The sequence below is a fragment of the Cucurbita moschata genome, unplaced genomic scaffold, assembly GCF_002738365.1.
Source record: "Cucurbita moschata cultivar Rifu unplaced genomic scaffold, Cmos_1.0 Cmo_Scf00031, whole genome shotgun sequence".
Classification (NCBI taxonomy): Eukaryota; Viridiplantae; Streptophyta; class Magnoliopsida; order Cucurbitales; family Cucurbitaceae; genus Cucurbita; species Cucurbita moschata.
The window spans coordinates 871897-888411 of NW_019268547.1; the positions used below are offsets into that span (position 1 = coordinate 871897).

General features: G+C 36.4%; 2 protein-coding genes across 4 annotated transcripts; both read left to right on the plus strand.

Annotated features, from left to right (window-relative positions):
- Window positions 1-184: 184 nt before the first annotated feature.
- On the plus strand, window positions 185-10495 carry LOC111464943 (malonyl-CoA:anthocyanidin 5-O-glucoside-6''-O-malonyltransferase-like). Its single transcript, XM_023109232.1, has 3 exons — window positions 185-750; window positions 857-1769; window positions 10407-10495. The coding sequence occupies exons 1-2, from the start codon at window positions 295-297 to the stop codon at window positions 1757-1759; spliced, it is 1359 nt and encodes a 452-aa protein (XP_022965000.1). The 5' UTR covers window positions 185-294; the 3' UTR covers window positions 1760-1769; window positions 10407-10495.
- On the plus strand, window positions 7946-15977 carry LOC111464941 (phenolic glucoside malonyltransferase 1-like). Of its 3 annotated transcripts, XM_023109228.1 has the most exons (3): window positions 7946-8518; window positions 9493-10099; window positions 15600-15899. In XM_023109228.1, the coding sequence occupies exons 1-3, from the start codon at window positions 8063-8065 to the stop codon at window positions 15896-15898; spliced, it is 1362 nt and encodes a 453-aa protein (XP_022964996.1). In that variant the 5' UTR covers window positions 7946-8062; the 3' UTR covers window position 15899. The 3 variants fall into 3 exon arrangements, with proteins under 3 accessions (XP_022964996.1, XP_022964997.1, XP_022964998.1); XM_023109229.1 differs by lacking the exon at window positions 15600-15899 and having other exon boundaries at window positions 7949-8518; window positions 9493-10420; XM_023109230.1 differs by lacking the exons at window positions 7946-8518; window positions 9493-10099 and adding an exon at window positions 13947-14410 and having other exon boundaries at window positions 14996-15977.
- The last annotated feature ends 538 nt before the right edge of the window (window positions 15978-16515 follow it).

Here is a 16515-nt window from a genome sequence, read left to right on the forward strand (position 1 = left end):
ACTTTTCACATAACTTTTCCATGAACGTGAGAGAACTTACCAATATATAAATGGAACGATTATAGAAAACAAGCACATGTACCCACTCATAAAATAATGTTTTTCTATTATTGGTTCATATTATAATACTAAATAAGGGCAGAGAAAACTCATTTGGGTACCTCACGTTTAATATATAATTGTAAACATAACTTCATTTTTCCCTTCTTCCTTGGCGCTCAAAACAAAGAGGCATTGATTTACACGCCAGTTCTCTCTCTCTCTCTCTCGTCATCTTCCTCCTTGTCAAAACTCATGGAAGGAACAAGAAATATGAACATAATTGAGATCTGTAAAGTGACTCCTCCCCCGCCAGAGTCGTCACATGCGGCGGCTGTACCGTCGTCTCTTCCTCTCACCTTCTTCGACCTGTTTTGGCTGAGGTTCCATCCAATCCAACGCCTTTTCTTCTACGAGTTACCGTCTAATGATATATCTTTTATTGATGAAATTGTTCCCAAGCTCAAAACCTCCCTCTCTCTCATTCTTCGCCATTATCTTCCTCTCGCTGGCAACCTCGTCTGGCTTCCACACTCCAACGTTCCGACCATCGAGTTTGTCGACGGGGACAGCGTTTCTCTGACGGTGGCTGAGTCGGGAGCTGACTTTTACCAACTTTCCGGCAATGGGTTCCGTGAAGTTTGTGAATTTCATCCTCTTGTCCCCCACTTGCCTGCTTCTCATGATCGTGCTGCAGTGATTGCTATCCAGGTTCTTTTAGCTCAAAGTTAAAAATATAAACCAACTTTTTAAAAAAATTTAAGACGTATACTTAATTTATGATACATTGAATCCATCATTTATATTCTTAATACAGGTCACCAAATTTCAAAATAAAGGGTTTTCGATTGGAATAACAAATCACCATGCAGTTGTAGATGGAAGAATGTCAACTTCATTTATCAAATCATGGGCTCAAATTTGCATGGACGAATCAACTGTTCCAACCGCCAAGCTAAAGCCATTCTATGACAGATCGGTTATTAATGATCCAAAAGGTTTTGCCAAAATCTATGCAAGCGCATGGCTGAACCAAGACGGACCCGACAACAGGAGCTTAAACCTTAAATTACCCAAAACTAATCCTTGTTTAATCCGAAGCACTTTTGAGTTCACACACAAAAACTTGGAAAAACTAAAGCAATGGGTTTTGAAGAAGAATGATGAGAAAATGTCTTCATTTGTAGTGGCAACGGCTTATCTTTGTGTATGTACAGCCAAGTTGGAGGGTTTAAGCGATGGAAAATTGTGGTTTGGATTTGCTGCTGATGCTACGTCTCGTTTAAAGCCGCCAGTGCCTTTGAATTACTTTGGAAATTGTTTGATTGGTGGTATTATTCCCTTTGAAAGAGGTGAGCTTTTGGGTGAAAATGGAATAGCTTTGGCATGTGAAGAGATCTTAAAAGCTATTAAAAATTTAGAAGGAGGAGGTTTAGAGGGGGGAGAAAAGTATGGGACAATTATGAGCGAATTGACCAATGATTATTCTAAAGCACAAGCCATTTCCCTTGCTGGGTCGCATAGATTTGGAGTTTACAATGCAGATTTTGGGTGGGGAAAGCCAATGAAGGTGGAAATAGTGTCAGCTGAATCACCGTTAGTGTTTTCTGTGACTGATGGCAAAAATAGCGATGTGGGAATGGAGATAGGAGTGGTTAAAGAGAGAGATCAAATGGAAACTTTTGCTGCTCTCTTTAATGAAGGTTTTGAAGCTCTTTGAAATCATTGAAGTTGATCCAAATGTGTTATCAATTCGCATCTTTGTTAGAATAAATGCATTTTAAGGCCTATTTTATGTACTCTCATGTTGTTGAGGTTTATGCTTCTAATTAATGCATTATTTTGTTTCCATTTTAATTTCATCCATTATATACAAAATTTAAAGTTGTTAGTGTAATGTTGAAAAGTACGTGGTTGATATTGGAAGAATCACGTTCAAGTAATAACGTAAAGGATCGGAAGACTTGCCTTAAAAAGAATTAAATTTCAGAGAGTAGTAAACTAGCATCAAAGAGTTGTAGTAGCTTCAGCCAGCCTAGGTCAACCAATTGGCCTTATTATGTATGACGACATGTGCCTAGTAGCTCATGCACGTGTTATTTATGGTTTATGTTATATGATGATGTAATGATTTTGTATGATGATATGTTGATATTATATGATGATATGGTGATGTTATATGATAATGTGGTGATGTTATATGATGGTGTGATGTTGTTATATGATGATGCAATGATGTATATGATGATATGAGATGATGACATGGTGATGACAAAATGATGATGATGATGCATGATAAAATGATGACGTAAGATGCATGATGATTAAATAACTTAATATGATGATATTCCATATTAATATCATGTGTATGTATTAAAATTTATGATGCATTATAACAACGAGTTTTCTAAGATACAACCCTAATTGATGTTAACGATGATGAACGTATGAAAGCTAATGCATGCATGTTACTTAGGGTAATGTGTGAATGATATATAGGGTTGTGTTATAAGAATGATTTAAAGGCTAATGCGTAAGGTTGTGTGTGATTTAAAGGCTAGTGCACGTTACCTAGGATAACGTGTGAATGAACATATGAAGGCTAATGCATGCATGTTACCTAGGGTAATGTGTGAAAGATGAAAATTATAGGGATCACATGCGTGTTGTGTGCTCATACACATTGAGTTACTTTCTCATTTATGATGATGAGTACGGACGCGTACACTATGATAATGATGATGATCATCATCATGCCTCGCATGAGACTCGGGGGTTTACTGACCTCCGGGCATCTAGCTACGGAAAACTAGCCCGACTATGATGGGTTCAGGTAAAGGCAAGACATCTTTATACATCTGATGAAGACATCACAAGTAAAAACCATGACACATGCGTAAGATAGTGATATTTCATTTCTTAAACTTTAGGTTAGTACAGAGTGTTTTAACTTTTAATATTTGTTTGTTTGATTTAGTATTTCGTTATGTTGTTTTAAAGATGTTTTCAAACATGTAAGTCCATGATAGTGTTTTATGATGAAACTTTAAATGTTTATTTCCGTATAAGAGAGTATGTTATGGTGAGGGTAGTGACTTTAGGTTAGTAGAAATCTAGGGTTGTTACAATAAGTCTCACCATATTGCATGCGTTTGCCTTTTCTGACCCAACAGTGGGGTTATTGAGTAGTTTTTAAAATATTCAAGTCACGTGCTACTCTTAGGTAAAGATATGCACCCCTATACGGATGGCATTGTCGCGATGAAGGCCATGGGACCAATGTTATAGTAGTTGCATTATGTAGCCCTTAGGTTAGATTGAGATTTTATTTTATCATTTTCTTTGTTTTATTTAAATTTCACATTATTTATTTTCCGTTGTTTTGTTTCAAAGCTTTTATTACGAACATTTAAGTCTATGACACTGTTTACTTGATTTCTAAAATGAATATTCCACATGATAGTGGCGACCTTATTTTCAATAGAAAAGTCGGATCGTTACAATGGTCGTTCGCCAAAATCATTTCTACACTCGGCATACTCAAATGTCTCAAGGTTCTGTTTCCTTCATCGATGGGTTATTCATCCCCGTTCGTCTCTCTTTTTTCAATTGCGGTTTCGATTAGTTTACAAGATTCAATGGCTAATTTGCCTCCGAACCCTTGATTCGATTGTTTTCCAATAATGTTGAGGGGCGTATGTAAGCCGTGTATCTCGGAGGAAGTGAAAATGAGGGCTTTCGCTTTTTTTGCACCATATTTTGGTCTTGCAGCTATTTAAATTAAATAATATTCTCTTTCCCTTGTCTTTTCCATATGTCACGAGCTACACTCTTGCGATCTTTGATCATTTTTTGTTTGCATTGGTCTGAAATTAGGTTTTCAGGGCAGTTGAGAGTTCCAATTTGAACATTATTATCTTGAATCTTTCTATATAGTATGGAAGTCAGAGAGAGCTCTGGCATTGATGTAGATGGTGACTTAAACGTAGCTAGATTTTGAATGAGATGGTTGCTGGCACTGAAACTAGAACTAATGGAGATAAAGCTAGTCTAGTAGCTGGGGCAAAATCGATTTTCCAAACGTTTTCTAAAACTTTCTTTATCCCGTTTTCTAAAACATTTTCTCAAGAACTGGGCTAAAGACTTGAGTATACGTCGCCAATGCAAGTGACGATCAAAATTTCAGTTAGTTGACTTATTTGAGAGTGAGACTAAATGTCACCCGATCGTCCGATCGTGTTACAAATTCGACATGGGTGGGATTCTCCAAAGGAGACAATCTAATTACAATGATGATTCTCACTTTTTAGCAATATTTAATTTTTAATTTTAAGGCTAATAAGTGTTTTAAACCAATTTTAAAATTGACAAACTAATCAACATACAAAATAAAAAATTAATTGAATTGCAAATAAAATACTTTTTTTGTTTTTTATGGTCAATAAAGAACATAGCAAGGATATGGTACCCACTTAGGCAATAACCTTTCTTATTAAAATAGTAAAGAAAGTCAAAGAGAAAGCAAATTTGTGCACCCAACAATCATAAGCTCAAACCGACTTTTCTACAATTTATTTCCATACTTCCGTGTCGGCCAATACGAGGAGAGCTTGATTTACGCGTCATAAGTCTTGTCAAAACGAACGAACAGGATTTCTTGCATAAAGAATAGTCCGAAAAGAAGGTCCCACCATAAACTATGATACTTAATACTTTAAGTCTCGAGGAGAAATTAAGTATTCGATTTTTTTTTTTAAATTGAATTTTCAAGATTTTATTGAAGGTCTTAGATACTGTTTCAAGATGTCGAAAATAAAGATGTTTCGAGTAATTTAGAGAACTTAAAAAAAAATATAGTAGAAAAAATAAAAAAAAATATTGGTCAAAATTAATTGATGAGGCATTGGAGAGATCACTTGCAAATAAAACAAAAGGTTAGGGTTTGAGAGGAAAAAGAAGACCAAAATAGGAAAAATGGAAACAACCCAAGGTTGAATTTGACTGAGAGTTCTTCATAAGAAACTCTCATCAACATGAGGAGATTCATTATGAGTGCTTGATTCGTTCCATTCCTTCGAGAAGCGAGGAAGAATGAAAGGTTAGTTTTTGAGTTTTAGATCTTAGGTTTCCCTCAAGATTCGTAAGTATTTGATGGAATTAGCCTCTTGTTCTAGGCGAGTTTTCACACATTTTTTGTGAAGAAATAATTCTGAAAAGCCTTCAGCAAGAACGATAATTTTGACCAATTTTAGACTTGAATATCTTTGTCTGTAGTTAATTAAAAACTATAAGAAAAATGCATTTACATAGACAGATTAAAACTCTATAACTTTCGTGAAGAAATCGAGTTGAAACAAATTTTGTAGGAAAAGTTATGAAAATCTAAAGTTATCAGAAAATTCATCGAAATCTGAAATTTGTAGTACATTTTAAGACGTTCCTAATCTTTCATGGGTAGACATCATTTGACGAGCAGTCATACAGCTCTATGGAGCATCTATAACATATTCGATTGACACCAAATTTAGTGAGCTTTCATCTTTCATATAGATGAATTTAACTCCAGAGCCACATGCCGCAACACATATCGAAACTCTAATTTTGAAGTTATGACTAAGGGCCCTACTCGGCCCTCTTCAACTTTGTCTTCGACACTCGTGTCGCCTTGTTCTCTCCAACGTTGCTTATGTCTTAGCTTTGCTTTGGTGCACACTCTTCTTGGTGTGTTGGATGATGCACTATCCTCCTCAGTCGCATCATGACACTTATCTGTCTCAATCCTCAGTGATCGAATGCATGTCACTTGAGGGTTGCCACCTTGTTGGTTTATATGTGAGGGTCACTACCTACTTGTCTTCTTAGTGACGTTATGACATGTGATTTCTCTACCCATTTGGCTCCCATTCGATTGCTTTTCGTCTTTATTTTGATACTCACCTTATTATGACTTGAATTAGGACGTATTAGAGAAATTTCAGTAATTCTAAAGCTCCTAACATATAGAAAAACTAGCTCTGGAAGACACGCGTCATCTAGGTAAGTAAACACACGGACTAGGCAAGTAATACTTGTAAGCATCAATAGGACGTGCTAACATGCGAGCATTCCTTACCTAAGGTGGTTAGAAAATGCATGTTAAGGACTTAAGAATGACGTTTTGGATGAGTATGTATTGTATGTATGTTATGATAAAATCACTAGTATGCCCCTAGGTTAAGATTTCCTAGAAGCATGTTGTTTTATGTATAATGCAAAGTTAGAAAGAGAATATGCATGACTAAGATACCAGTGGGGTAATATGGATGAGTTTGTTATACATAATGTAAGAAATTACTAAAATGACCCTATGATGAGATTTGTGAGGAATGTTATCTTATATGATTTCCCCATTGTTAGAAAGAAGGATAGACTATTGGGTTCTGTGCTACGAGTGATTGAGGGATGGTATCTCTCCGTTGAACTTGTTTTCTTGTATGTTTGCATGATATAATATGTTATAGCTCCACGTGTTAGATTATGTGTTTCTCCCTATAGAATGTGTTTATCTACACAGAGTTAGGACATAGAGTTAGGTTGGCTAGACAATGATCTGGGTCAGAATGTCTCCAGTAGACTGAATACCTTAGAATTGTGAGCAACGGTTAGAGGATTTATATCATAGTGCTCCTAGACTAAGAAAGACTCGTGGAATCAGAACAGAACAACCTGAAGTCAGAGTCGATGAGGCAAAGTGCAATCCGACCAAGTATCGCATGGAAGCAAAATTACAACTCGAAAAAGTTGTTGAAGGAAGCTTGGTGAATTCCACGAGTATAGATGCGTCATCGAAAGTTTGAGGTACTTAACTGATACTCGTCCAAATCTTCCTATGTTGTTGGAATGATGAGTAGGTACATGAAAAAGCCTACTATGATGCATCATCAAGCGATTAAATACATTCTTCGCTATGTGAAGCTAACGATATGCTACAGGCTGAAGTATCAAAGAGATCGAGGTCCTGAAGAACTAGTCGATTTCACTGATAGTGATTTAGCTAGAGACATTGACGATAGAAAAAGCACTGCAAGAATGGCATTTTATCTGAACGAAAATATGATTTCTTGGCATTCTCAAAAGCAGTGAACTGTAGCACTCTCTTTCTACGGGGCCAAGTTCATGGAAGCAACTGTGGCATCATGCCAAGCATTATGACTAAGAAATTTGTTGAGCAAAGTGACCGGAAGTGAACCAATGTCAGTAACTCTCTACATCAATAACAAATCTGTGATTGCATCGATGAAAAATATGATATTTCACGGACACAGTAAACACATTGACACTCGCTCCCACTTCAATCGTGTGTGTGTGGAGAAGAAATAGATCGTTGTGGAGTTGATTATACACGAGAGAGCAACATGCGGATATTCTCACTAAGATTCTAACAAGAGTTAAGTTGACTAAGTCACAAAAGTTATTGGGGATGAAGAATCTCAAACAAAGTCAAACTTACAAATCAATTTGAGGATACTAGTTAGAAGTTGCCAAATCGTCAAGAAAGGCAAGTGATTTATTTAGAAAAATTATTAGTAGTTTTTAACTTAAGTTTAGAAAATTTGTTACAGTTTTCTTCCCTATAAATCTTCATAAGATGTATGCTCTATTCATAGCCACATCATAGCGCTTATGAGCACCGTCTCATATGGTTATTTCTACTTCACTCATTTATTTTCATATCAATTGGTCTTCACATCGCACATGTACCCACTCATACATTTATGTGTTTCTATTATTGGTTCAGATTATAGTCTAAAGTGGAGAAAGAGAAAACTCATTTGGATACCTCACCTTTAATAGAAGCTTGTGAGCTTTATAATATGAAACCGACACTTGTGCAGTTCACTTACATTCTTCCTTGGCGGTCAATACAAAGAGGCCTTCATTTACACGCCATTTCTCTCTCTCTCTCTCTCTCTCTCTTATAAATCGGCAAACTCTTGTCATCCTCCTCATCACTAATATCATATCTCTACAAACCCACTTTCCAATGGATCACCTTCCATCTCTCAAGATAATTGAAATCTGTAAAGTGGCTCCTCCGCCGCCGGAGCCGTCACGTGCGGCGGCTGTGCCCTCGTCTCTTCCTCTCACCTACTTCGACCTGTTATGGCTGAGGTTCCATCCAATTCAACGCCTTTTCTTCTACGAGTTACCGTCTAATGATGTATCTTTTGTTGACGAAATTGTTCCGAAGCTCAAAACCTCTCTTTCTCTTACTCTTCGCCATTATCTTCCTCTGTCTGGCAACATCGTCTGGCTTCCACAGTCGGAGGTTCCGACCATCGAGTTTGTCGATGGGGATGGCGTTTCTTTGACGGTGGCTGAGTCCGGAGCTGACTTTTATGAACTTTCCGGCAATGGGTTCCGTGAAGTTTCTGAATTTCATCCTCTTGTCCCCCAATTGCCTGTTTCTCATGATCGTGCTGCAGTGATTGCCGTTCAGGTACTTAGCTCCAAAACTTAAGTAGCTAACAATGATTGGTTTTTCTTTTTTAATTATTGAAGTATGAGTTTAATCTTTAATGACTTTCAATTTATTATTATTCTTTATTTGTTGTTCCTTTATGATAGTGATTAATGTGTTTTTAAATTCTTAATCAAATGAATCAATTGATTTTTTAAAAATGGAGAAATTCATTAGGTATTTTTATAAATTCAAATGTGTTAGTTGGGGAGGTATTAGAGTCAAATATTGGGGTGGTGTGTCATCAAGTAGGCTGAGCCTCTAAAGGGATGGACACTAGGCAATGTGCGAGCCAAAACTTTGAGCCCTAAATGAGAGTGGATTTGGGGGTCTCACATCAATTAGAGAAGGGAATGAGTACCAGCGTGGACGTTGGACCCTAAAGGGGGTGGATTGGGAGTCGCACATCGATTAGAGAGAGAAACGAGTGCCAGCGAAGACGTTAAGTCTCGAAAGGGAGTGGATTGTGAGATCCAACGTCAGTTGGAGATGGGAACAAAACATTCTTTATAAAGGCGCAGAAACCTCACCCTAGCAGACCCGTTTTAAAACCTTGATGGGAAGCTCCTAAGGGAAAACCCAAAAAGAATAATATCTTGTTAGAATGGGACGTGGATTGGGAGTCCCATATCGATTGGAAAAGAGAACGAGTGCCAGCAAGGACGCGAGGCCCTGAAGTGGGGTAGACTGTGAGATCCTACGTCGATTAGGGGGAAGAACGAAACATTTCAAAGAACCTCAAAAGTGAAACCCGAAAGAGGACAGGTGCGTGAAATACTAAAGATGCATTTTACCATACTACCTAAAATCACAAACTTTAGGGAAGTTTCAAATTTCTTCTTATTTCTTCTTATTTATTTTAAGAAATTAGTTGAAATTTTTAGCGTATTCGATAAGGACTCCATTAAAGATAAAAATGTATATTTAATTAATGATTTAAATTCTTAATACAGGTCACCATATTTCAAAGCAAAGGGTTTTCCATTGGAATAACCAATCATCATGCAGTTCTAGATGGAAGAACCTCAACTTCATTTATCAAATCATGGGCTCAAATTTGCATGGACGAATCAGCTGTTCCAATCGCCAACCTAATGCCATTCTATGACAGGTCGGTTATTGATGATCCAAAAGGCCTTGCCAAAATCTATGCAAGCGCATGGCTGAACCAAGACGGACCCGACAACAGGAGCTTGAACCTTAAACTACCCAAAACTAATCCTCGTTTAATCCGAAGCACTTTTGAGTTCACACACCAAAACCTGCAGAAGCTAAAGCAATGGATTTTGAAGAAGAATGGTGAGCAAATGTCTTCATTTGTAGTGGCAACGGCTTATCTTTGTGTATGTACAGCCAAGTTGGATGGTTTAAGAGATGGAAATTTGTGGTTTGGATTTGCTGCTGATGCTACGTCTCGTTTAAAGCCACCAGTGCCATTGAATTACTTTGGAAATTGTTTGGTTGGTGGTGTTCTTTCCTTTGAAAGAGTTGAGCTTTTGGGTGAAAATGGCATAGCTTTGGCTTGTGAACAGATCTCCAAAGTTATTAAGAATTTAGGAGGAGGAGCTTTAGAGGGGATAGAAAATTATGGGACACGTATGAGTGAAATGACCAATGATTATTCTAAAGCACAAGCCATTTCCCTTGCTGGGTCACATAGATTTGGAGTTTACAATGTAGATTTTGGGTGGGGAAAGCCAGTGAAGGTGGAAATAGTGTCAGCTGAATCACCATTAGTGTTTTCTTTGAGTGATAGCAGAAATAGCGATGTGGGAATGGAGATTGGAGTGGTTAAAGAGAGAGAGCAAATGGAAGCTTTTGTTGCTCTGTTTAATGAAGGTTTTGAAGCTCTTTGAAATCATTTGAGTCGATTCAAATGTGTTATCAATGGTGAATGTATTTTAAGGCTTATTTTATTATTTTGTTTGCATTTTTATGTCATTGATTGTATACCAAATTTAAAGTTTTTAATCTAATCTTGAATGGTAGGTGGATGTCATTGTAGGGATAAAATAAATTTTTCACCCACTCTAATTCTAAAAAACTCATAAATGAACCATTACTCGTAAATGAACCATTTGCTCTATAATGACTATATTAATAAACACAATTTGTCCTACAAAGTATAAGAGTACACTTTATTGTCTTTAGTTGTAATATCGAGTTTTAAAAAAAAAACATAGAAAATGCGTGTGGCAATAGCCACTGTACGATTTGAGGCCAACATCTGATACAAGAAGGTAAATAGAGAAAGATAGCTCCCCACCTAGTTTTGAGTTGAGGAGGTCGGGGAGGTGATTTAAGAGATGTAGGAGCAGAACGAGGAGAAGAAACATGCGAGATTTTGGGATTAAGTCGTTAAAGAAGTTGGAGTTTAACCCATGTCCGTCGAAGAGTAAATAGCCCATATTAGATACCAGTAAGGGAAATGGCTTGTGCCAACACCTCGACCGCTATATCAACTCTAAGACACACTGTGGACCTTTGCCACTCATGACAGGTTTAGTATAGGAAAGCTAACTGAAAACTTCTAATATTTCTCCATATAACAAAAAATTAGACGTTAGGAAACATTAGATACTAGTTCTATGATTATCTGAACCTCTAACAATCGAGTCAGATTTACGATTAGGGGTTAGTTGGCGTCTAACCGTCCCCATATAACTGCATAACTCACATTCATGAACAATAATCATAGACAATTAGTAAGATATAGCGTGGACCCCAGTCGCTTGTGACAGGCTCATTACATGAAGCTAGCTCGCAAACTTCAGTGGAGTCTCCACGTAGTAAAATCATAAGTCATGAATATCTTAAGCAAGTTCTTCTTTCGGAGAGCAAACAACCTAGATCTATTGTGCGACTACACCTTTCTCTCGGTTCCTTCTTCCTTCAACTAACTTGTGTCAATACTAACCTCCTCCACATTCGATTTCTTCATAAATCTTATAGATCTTGTCAAATGGAACCAATAGGGGCAAAAACCGTGACATTTGGTTGACTTCAAAATAGATACTGATATGTGTATGTGTATACGATTTTCTATTCACTTTAAACCTGATTTGGTAGACCCGATCATGATATTTCACTCTAGATTTGGCCTCGGCGACCCAATCATGATATTAATGTATCAGACATTTTCTCAAAAAAAACTTTAGGCCCGGACAAAATCTATGAAAGACAAAAATCAGATTTGTGGATTTTAGTAGAATTCATTCTCATGAGGTAGAAATGAGAAAATCAGAGGCAGGGTCAACAATCACTCACGTCACAAAGGTAAGCTCTATTTAGGCCCGAGCATTGATTCCCCATCAAGAATAAGTTAGCTCGAGATCTCAATTATTTATCCTTTTTCTTCGTAAAGTGGTCGATTAGAGTGAGAGAGTACATCATGATATACTTTTTCTCCGTCACTTTTTTGCCACTTTCCACCACTTTTGGATTGCACTTTCGTAGTATCATGATATACTTTAGGTATTTAGGTAATTGATGACATCATTTCAGTTAAGGTATTATTAATCAAATAGAATTTGAATTTGAATTTGAATTTGAATTCTATCTTTCACGTGTCTCTTATTTCATTTTTTTTTTTTAATTAAAACATCACCAACTCACCTTTATTATTATTATCATCATTATTACTTTACCCCACGTTTTTTTTTTCTTATTTCTATTGTTTTTTTATGTCCATTTATTTTCAGCACTTTACGAAACTTACAAATTTGTTCATAATATTTAAAGTTGCGTACAAAAAACTAGTTGCACTATCAATATAATTAAATAAAAAATATATATATATAACGTGATTAAGCTCACATACCTTTTTGTATTAAATTTCGAAAAAAAAAATCATCTAAATTATCACGATTTGAAATTTAAATTTTGCATTTGGTGACTCTGATATCATCTGTATATGTCACTTAATGTAGAATGTTCCAAGCCAAATAGACTTAACTTTAGAGCTTACGTCTAGATTCGTTCATAAATCACATTCTAATTGGAGAGATTTTACTCTGATATCATTTGTAGTACCATATGCTTAAAGATTAAGATTTTGATTAGGATTTGGAATCGACACTTGATAGTTTCGACATTCTCCTACATCACTTATAGATTTGGAATCCAGATTTGACATCTAATGACCTCAAATTTCATGTGCATTATTTGTGACATCGCCACATTATCTACTTAATATGTCTTAAACTGCTTTTAAGATCGAAAACTTTTCTAGCAAACTAACACGAGTCATTTTAACTTATTTTGTCATCACAGCACATGCGTACGAGCATGGGCCCACCAAGTGGGCTTGCACACTCTTTGGGTCCACCGACGAGCTAGGCTGAGGGAATGTGTGAGCCCGCCTAGTGGGCCCATGTTCCTATGGGTGGGCCGTGTAGAGAAGTACTACACATTCAACCTTGTCGAGACTAGAAAGATGCCGGAGGCTATTCCAAAATATTTTTAAATGATAGGTCCAAGCATGTTGCTTGTTTGTATTTGTTGACCTCAACAATAGAATTAGTTACCGAGTATTTCTTAAAATAGGCAAGCCACACAGTACTCTTATTTTTGAGTAAAAAGTAAGGCACCCATGTATGGATAATGACAGATAGCGGCATCTGGAAGGCCATGGAACCGAACCAGGTAGTTGCATTATGTCTTTAGTAGCCCTTATATTAGATGAAATTATTTTATTCTTTTCTTTGTTTGATTTACATTTTACATTTTATTTTAAAGTTTTTATTACGATAGTTTCAGTCTATGATACTGTTTACCTGATTTTTTAAATGGGGATGATAGACATTTCATGCATGCCGTAGCGACCTTATTTACATTAGAAAATGGTTATTTGCCACATTCATGTTTACACTTGGCAAAGCTAAAATGTCTCAAAATCAACTACAAGGGGACGTGATTAGTCGTCAATTCTTCCCACCCAAGTTACACGCTATCAAAATTGAGTTATTTATTTGCTTAATTAGCCTATAACATTTTCCAAACGTTTTCTAAAACTTTCGTTGTCTCCATTTTCTAAAGCATTTTCTCAAGAACTGGACTAGAGACTTGAACATACGTCACCTATGCCAATGGCGACCAAAATTTCAATTGGTTAACTTACTCGAGGGTTAAAATAAATGTCACTCAATCATGTTACGAATCCCGACAGAGTGCAACTGTGACACTCTGCAGTTCACTCGAAACGTGATCACTGAGGTTGATGGCCAATTTAGGGGTAGGGACAACTTTCATGTTGTATTGCAAATAAAATATTCTTGTTTTTTGTGGTCACCAAAGATCATAGCAAGGATATGGTACCCACTCCTACAACAACTTCTCTTATTATAATTGTAAAGAAAGTCAAAGAGAAACCAAATTTGTGAACCCAACAATAATTTCATAACCTCAAACCAACTCATGGAAGGAACAACAACTGTGAAGATAATTGAGATCTCTAAAGTGGCTCCTCCGCCCCCGGAGGCGTCACGTGCGGCGGTTGTGCCATCGTCTCTTCCTCTCACCTTCTTCGACCTGTTATGGCTGAGGTTCCATCCAGTCCAACGCCTTTTCTTTTACGAGTTACCGTCTAATGATATATCTTTTATTGACGAAATTGTTCCGAAGCTCAAAACCTCTCTCGCTCTCACTCTTCGCCATTATCTTCCTCTGGCTGGCAACCTCGTTTGGCTTCCACACTCCGACGTTCCGACCATCGAGTTTGTCGATGGGGACGGCGTTTCTCTGACGGTAGCTGAGTCCGGAGCTGACTTTTACCAACTTTCCGGCAATGGGTTCCGGGAAGCTTCTGAATTTCATCCTCTTGTCCCCTACTTGCCTGCTTCTCATGATCGTGCTGCAGTGATTGCTATTCAGGTAGCTAACATATTCAAGACACCACCTTTAAAACTTACATAACTATTAAACATTAAAGGTTCGAATATATCAATTAATCTTTAAAGAACTCATGTTTATTTTTAAAAAATTAGTAAAATTTATAAGATTAAGGTGTTCGATTTGACCCATGATCAAAATATGTCGATAAAAGAAGCAAAGGAAAAACTTGAGTAGATAAATCTTTGTGAACAAAGAAACTGTTACAAGATCACGTATTTGTTTAGATTGCTAGTATCTTATTAGATCTACTGGAGTTATTTAGTTTTGATTTGATTTAATTTTTTATTTATTTACTCGTTTGTTATTAGATTTTATGAAGATTTTTAGATAGATTTTCTAAATATTTTTTTTGTATTATCTATAATACATTCTTCTCATAACTTTTCAATTCTATTGGTTGTAGTTGGAAAAATAACTTATATCTCAGAAGTATTTAGAATAGGAAAAGCACTGACTAGCTTCCTAAACTTTCTCTTCAGGTCACTAACATTCTTCTTTAATTAAACCAATGGGTCAATTCCATTATAGTTGCTCCTTAAATAATAATTTATACTCTTAATACAGGTCACCACATTTCAAAACAAAGGGTTTTCCATTGGAATAACCAATCACCATGCAATTCTTGACGGATTAACCTCAACTTCATTTATCAAATCGTGGGCTCAAATTTGCATGGACCAATCATCTGTTCCAATCGCCAACCTAATGCCATTCTATGACAGGTCGGTTATTAATGATCCAAAAGGTCTTGCCAAAATCTATGCAAGCGCATGGCTGAACCAAGAAGGACCCGACAACAGGAGCTTAAACCTTAAACTACCCAAAACTAATCCTCGTTTAATCCGAAGCACTTTTGAGTTCACACTCCAAAACCTGCAGAAGCTAAAGCAATGGGTTTTGAAGAAGAATGATGAGCAAATGTCTTCATTTGTAGTGGCAATGGCTTATCTTTGTGTATGTACAGCCAAGTTGGAGGGCTTAAGAGATGGAAATTTGTTTTTCGTGTTTTCTGCTGATGTTAGATCTCGTTTAAAGCCAGCGGTACCTTTGAATTACTTTGGAAATTGCGTGGTTGGTAGTTTTCTTTCCATTGAAAGAGTTGAGCTTTTGGGTGAAAGTGGCATAGCTTTGGCATGTGAACAGCTCTCGAAAACTATTAAGAATTTAGGAGGAGGAGCTTTAAAGGGAGCAGAAAATTTCGGTACAATTATGAGTGAAGTGACTAATGATTATTCCAAAATACAACCCATTGGCCTTGCTGGGTCACCTAGATTTGGAGTTTACAATGCAGATTTTGGGTGGGGAAAGCCAATGAAGGTGGAAATAGTGTCAGCTGAATCACCATTAGTGTTTTCTTTGAGTGATAGCAGAAATAGCGACGTGGGAATGGAGATTGGAGTGGTTAAAGAGAGAGAGCAAATGGAAACTTTTGTTGCTCTGTTTAATGAAGGTTTTGAAGCTCTTTGAATCATTTGAGTGGAATCAAATGTGTTATCAATGGTGGATGTATTTTAAGGCTTATTTTATTATTTTGTTTGCATTTTTATGTCATAGTTGAGAATATTTCGTTTTAAGTAACAACTTAAAAAGGTTTAAAGAGTATAGATAATTTATAATTGTTACAAATGATTTAATTGAAATTGTCAGTGAAGATATGTGAGTGAGGGTTTGCTATACAATAAGTTTGTATATGATTTAACTACGAAATATTTAATTTCTCTCTATAAATCTGTTAATTCAGAACATCGATATTTCATAAAATGATCATATGTGACACCATTCTAATCCTAAGTGAATTATTAACTCCTACTTATGGAGGATTGTTCTTTGATTTGCATGAGTCAGGATGGTTTTTGTAGCAAATTCAATAAGCCTATCATTTTGGGACATAATTTCACAAGATCAAATTAATTTCTTCCTGTATAGAAAAGTAAATAAATAGTTTCTTTAAGCATTGATTTCAAAATTGGAACGGTCACAGCTAAAATTTGAATCTCAAAATCAAGGGCCGGACCGACAACGAAATCATGTAAAACAAGATGGACAAGAAGAATTTACAAAAAAAAAAAAAAAAAAAAAAAAAA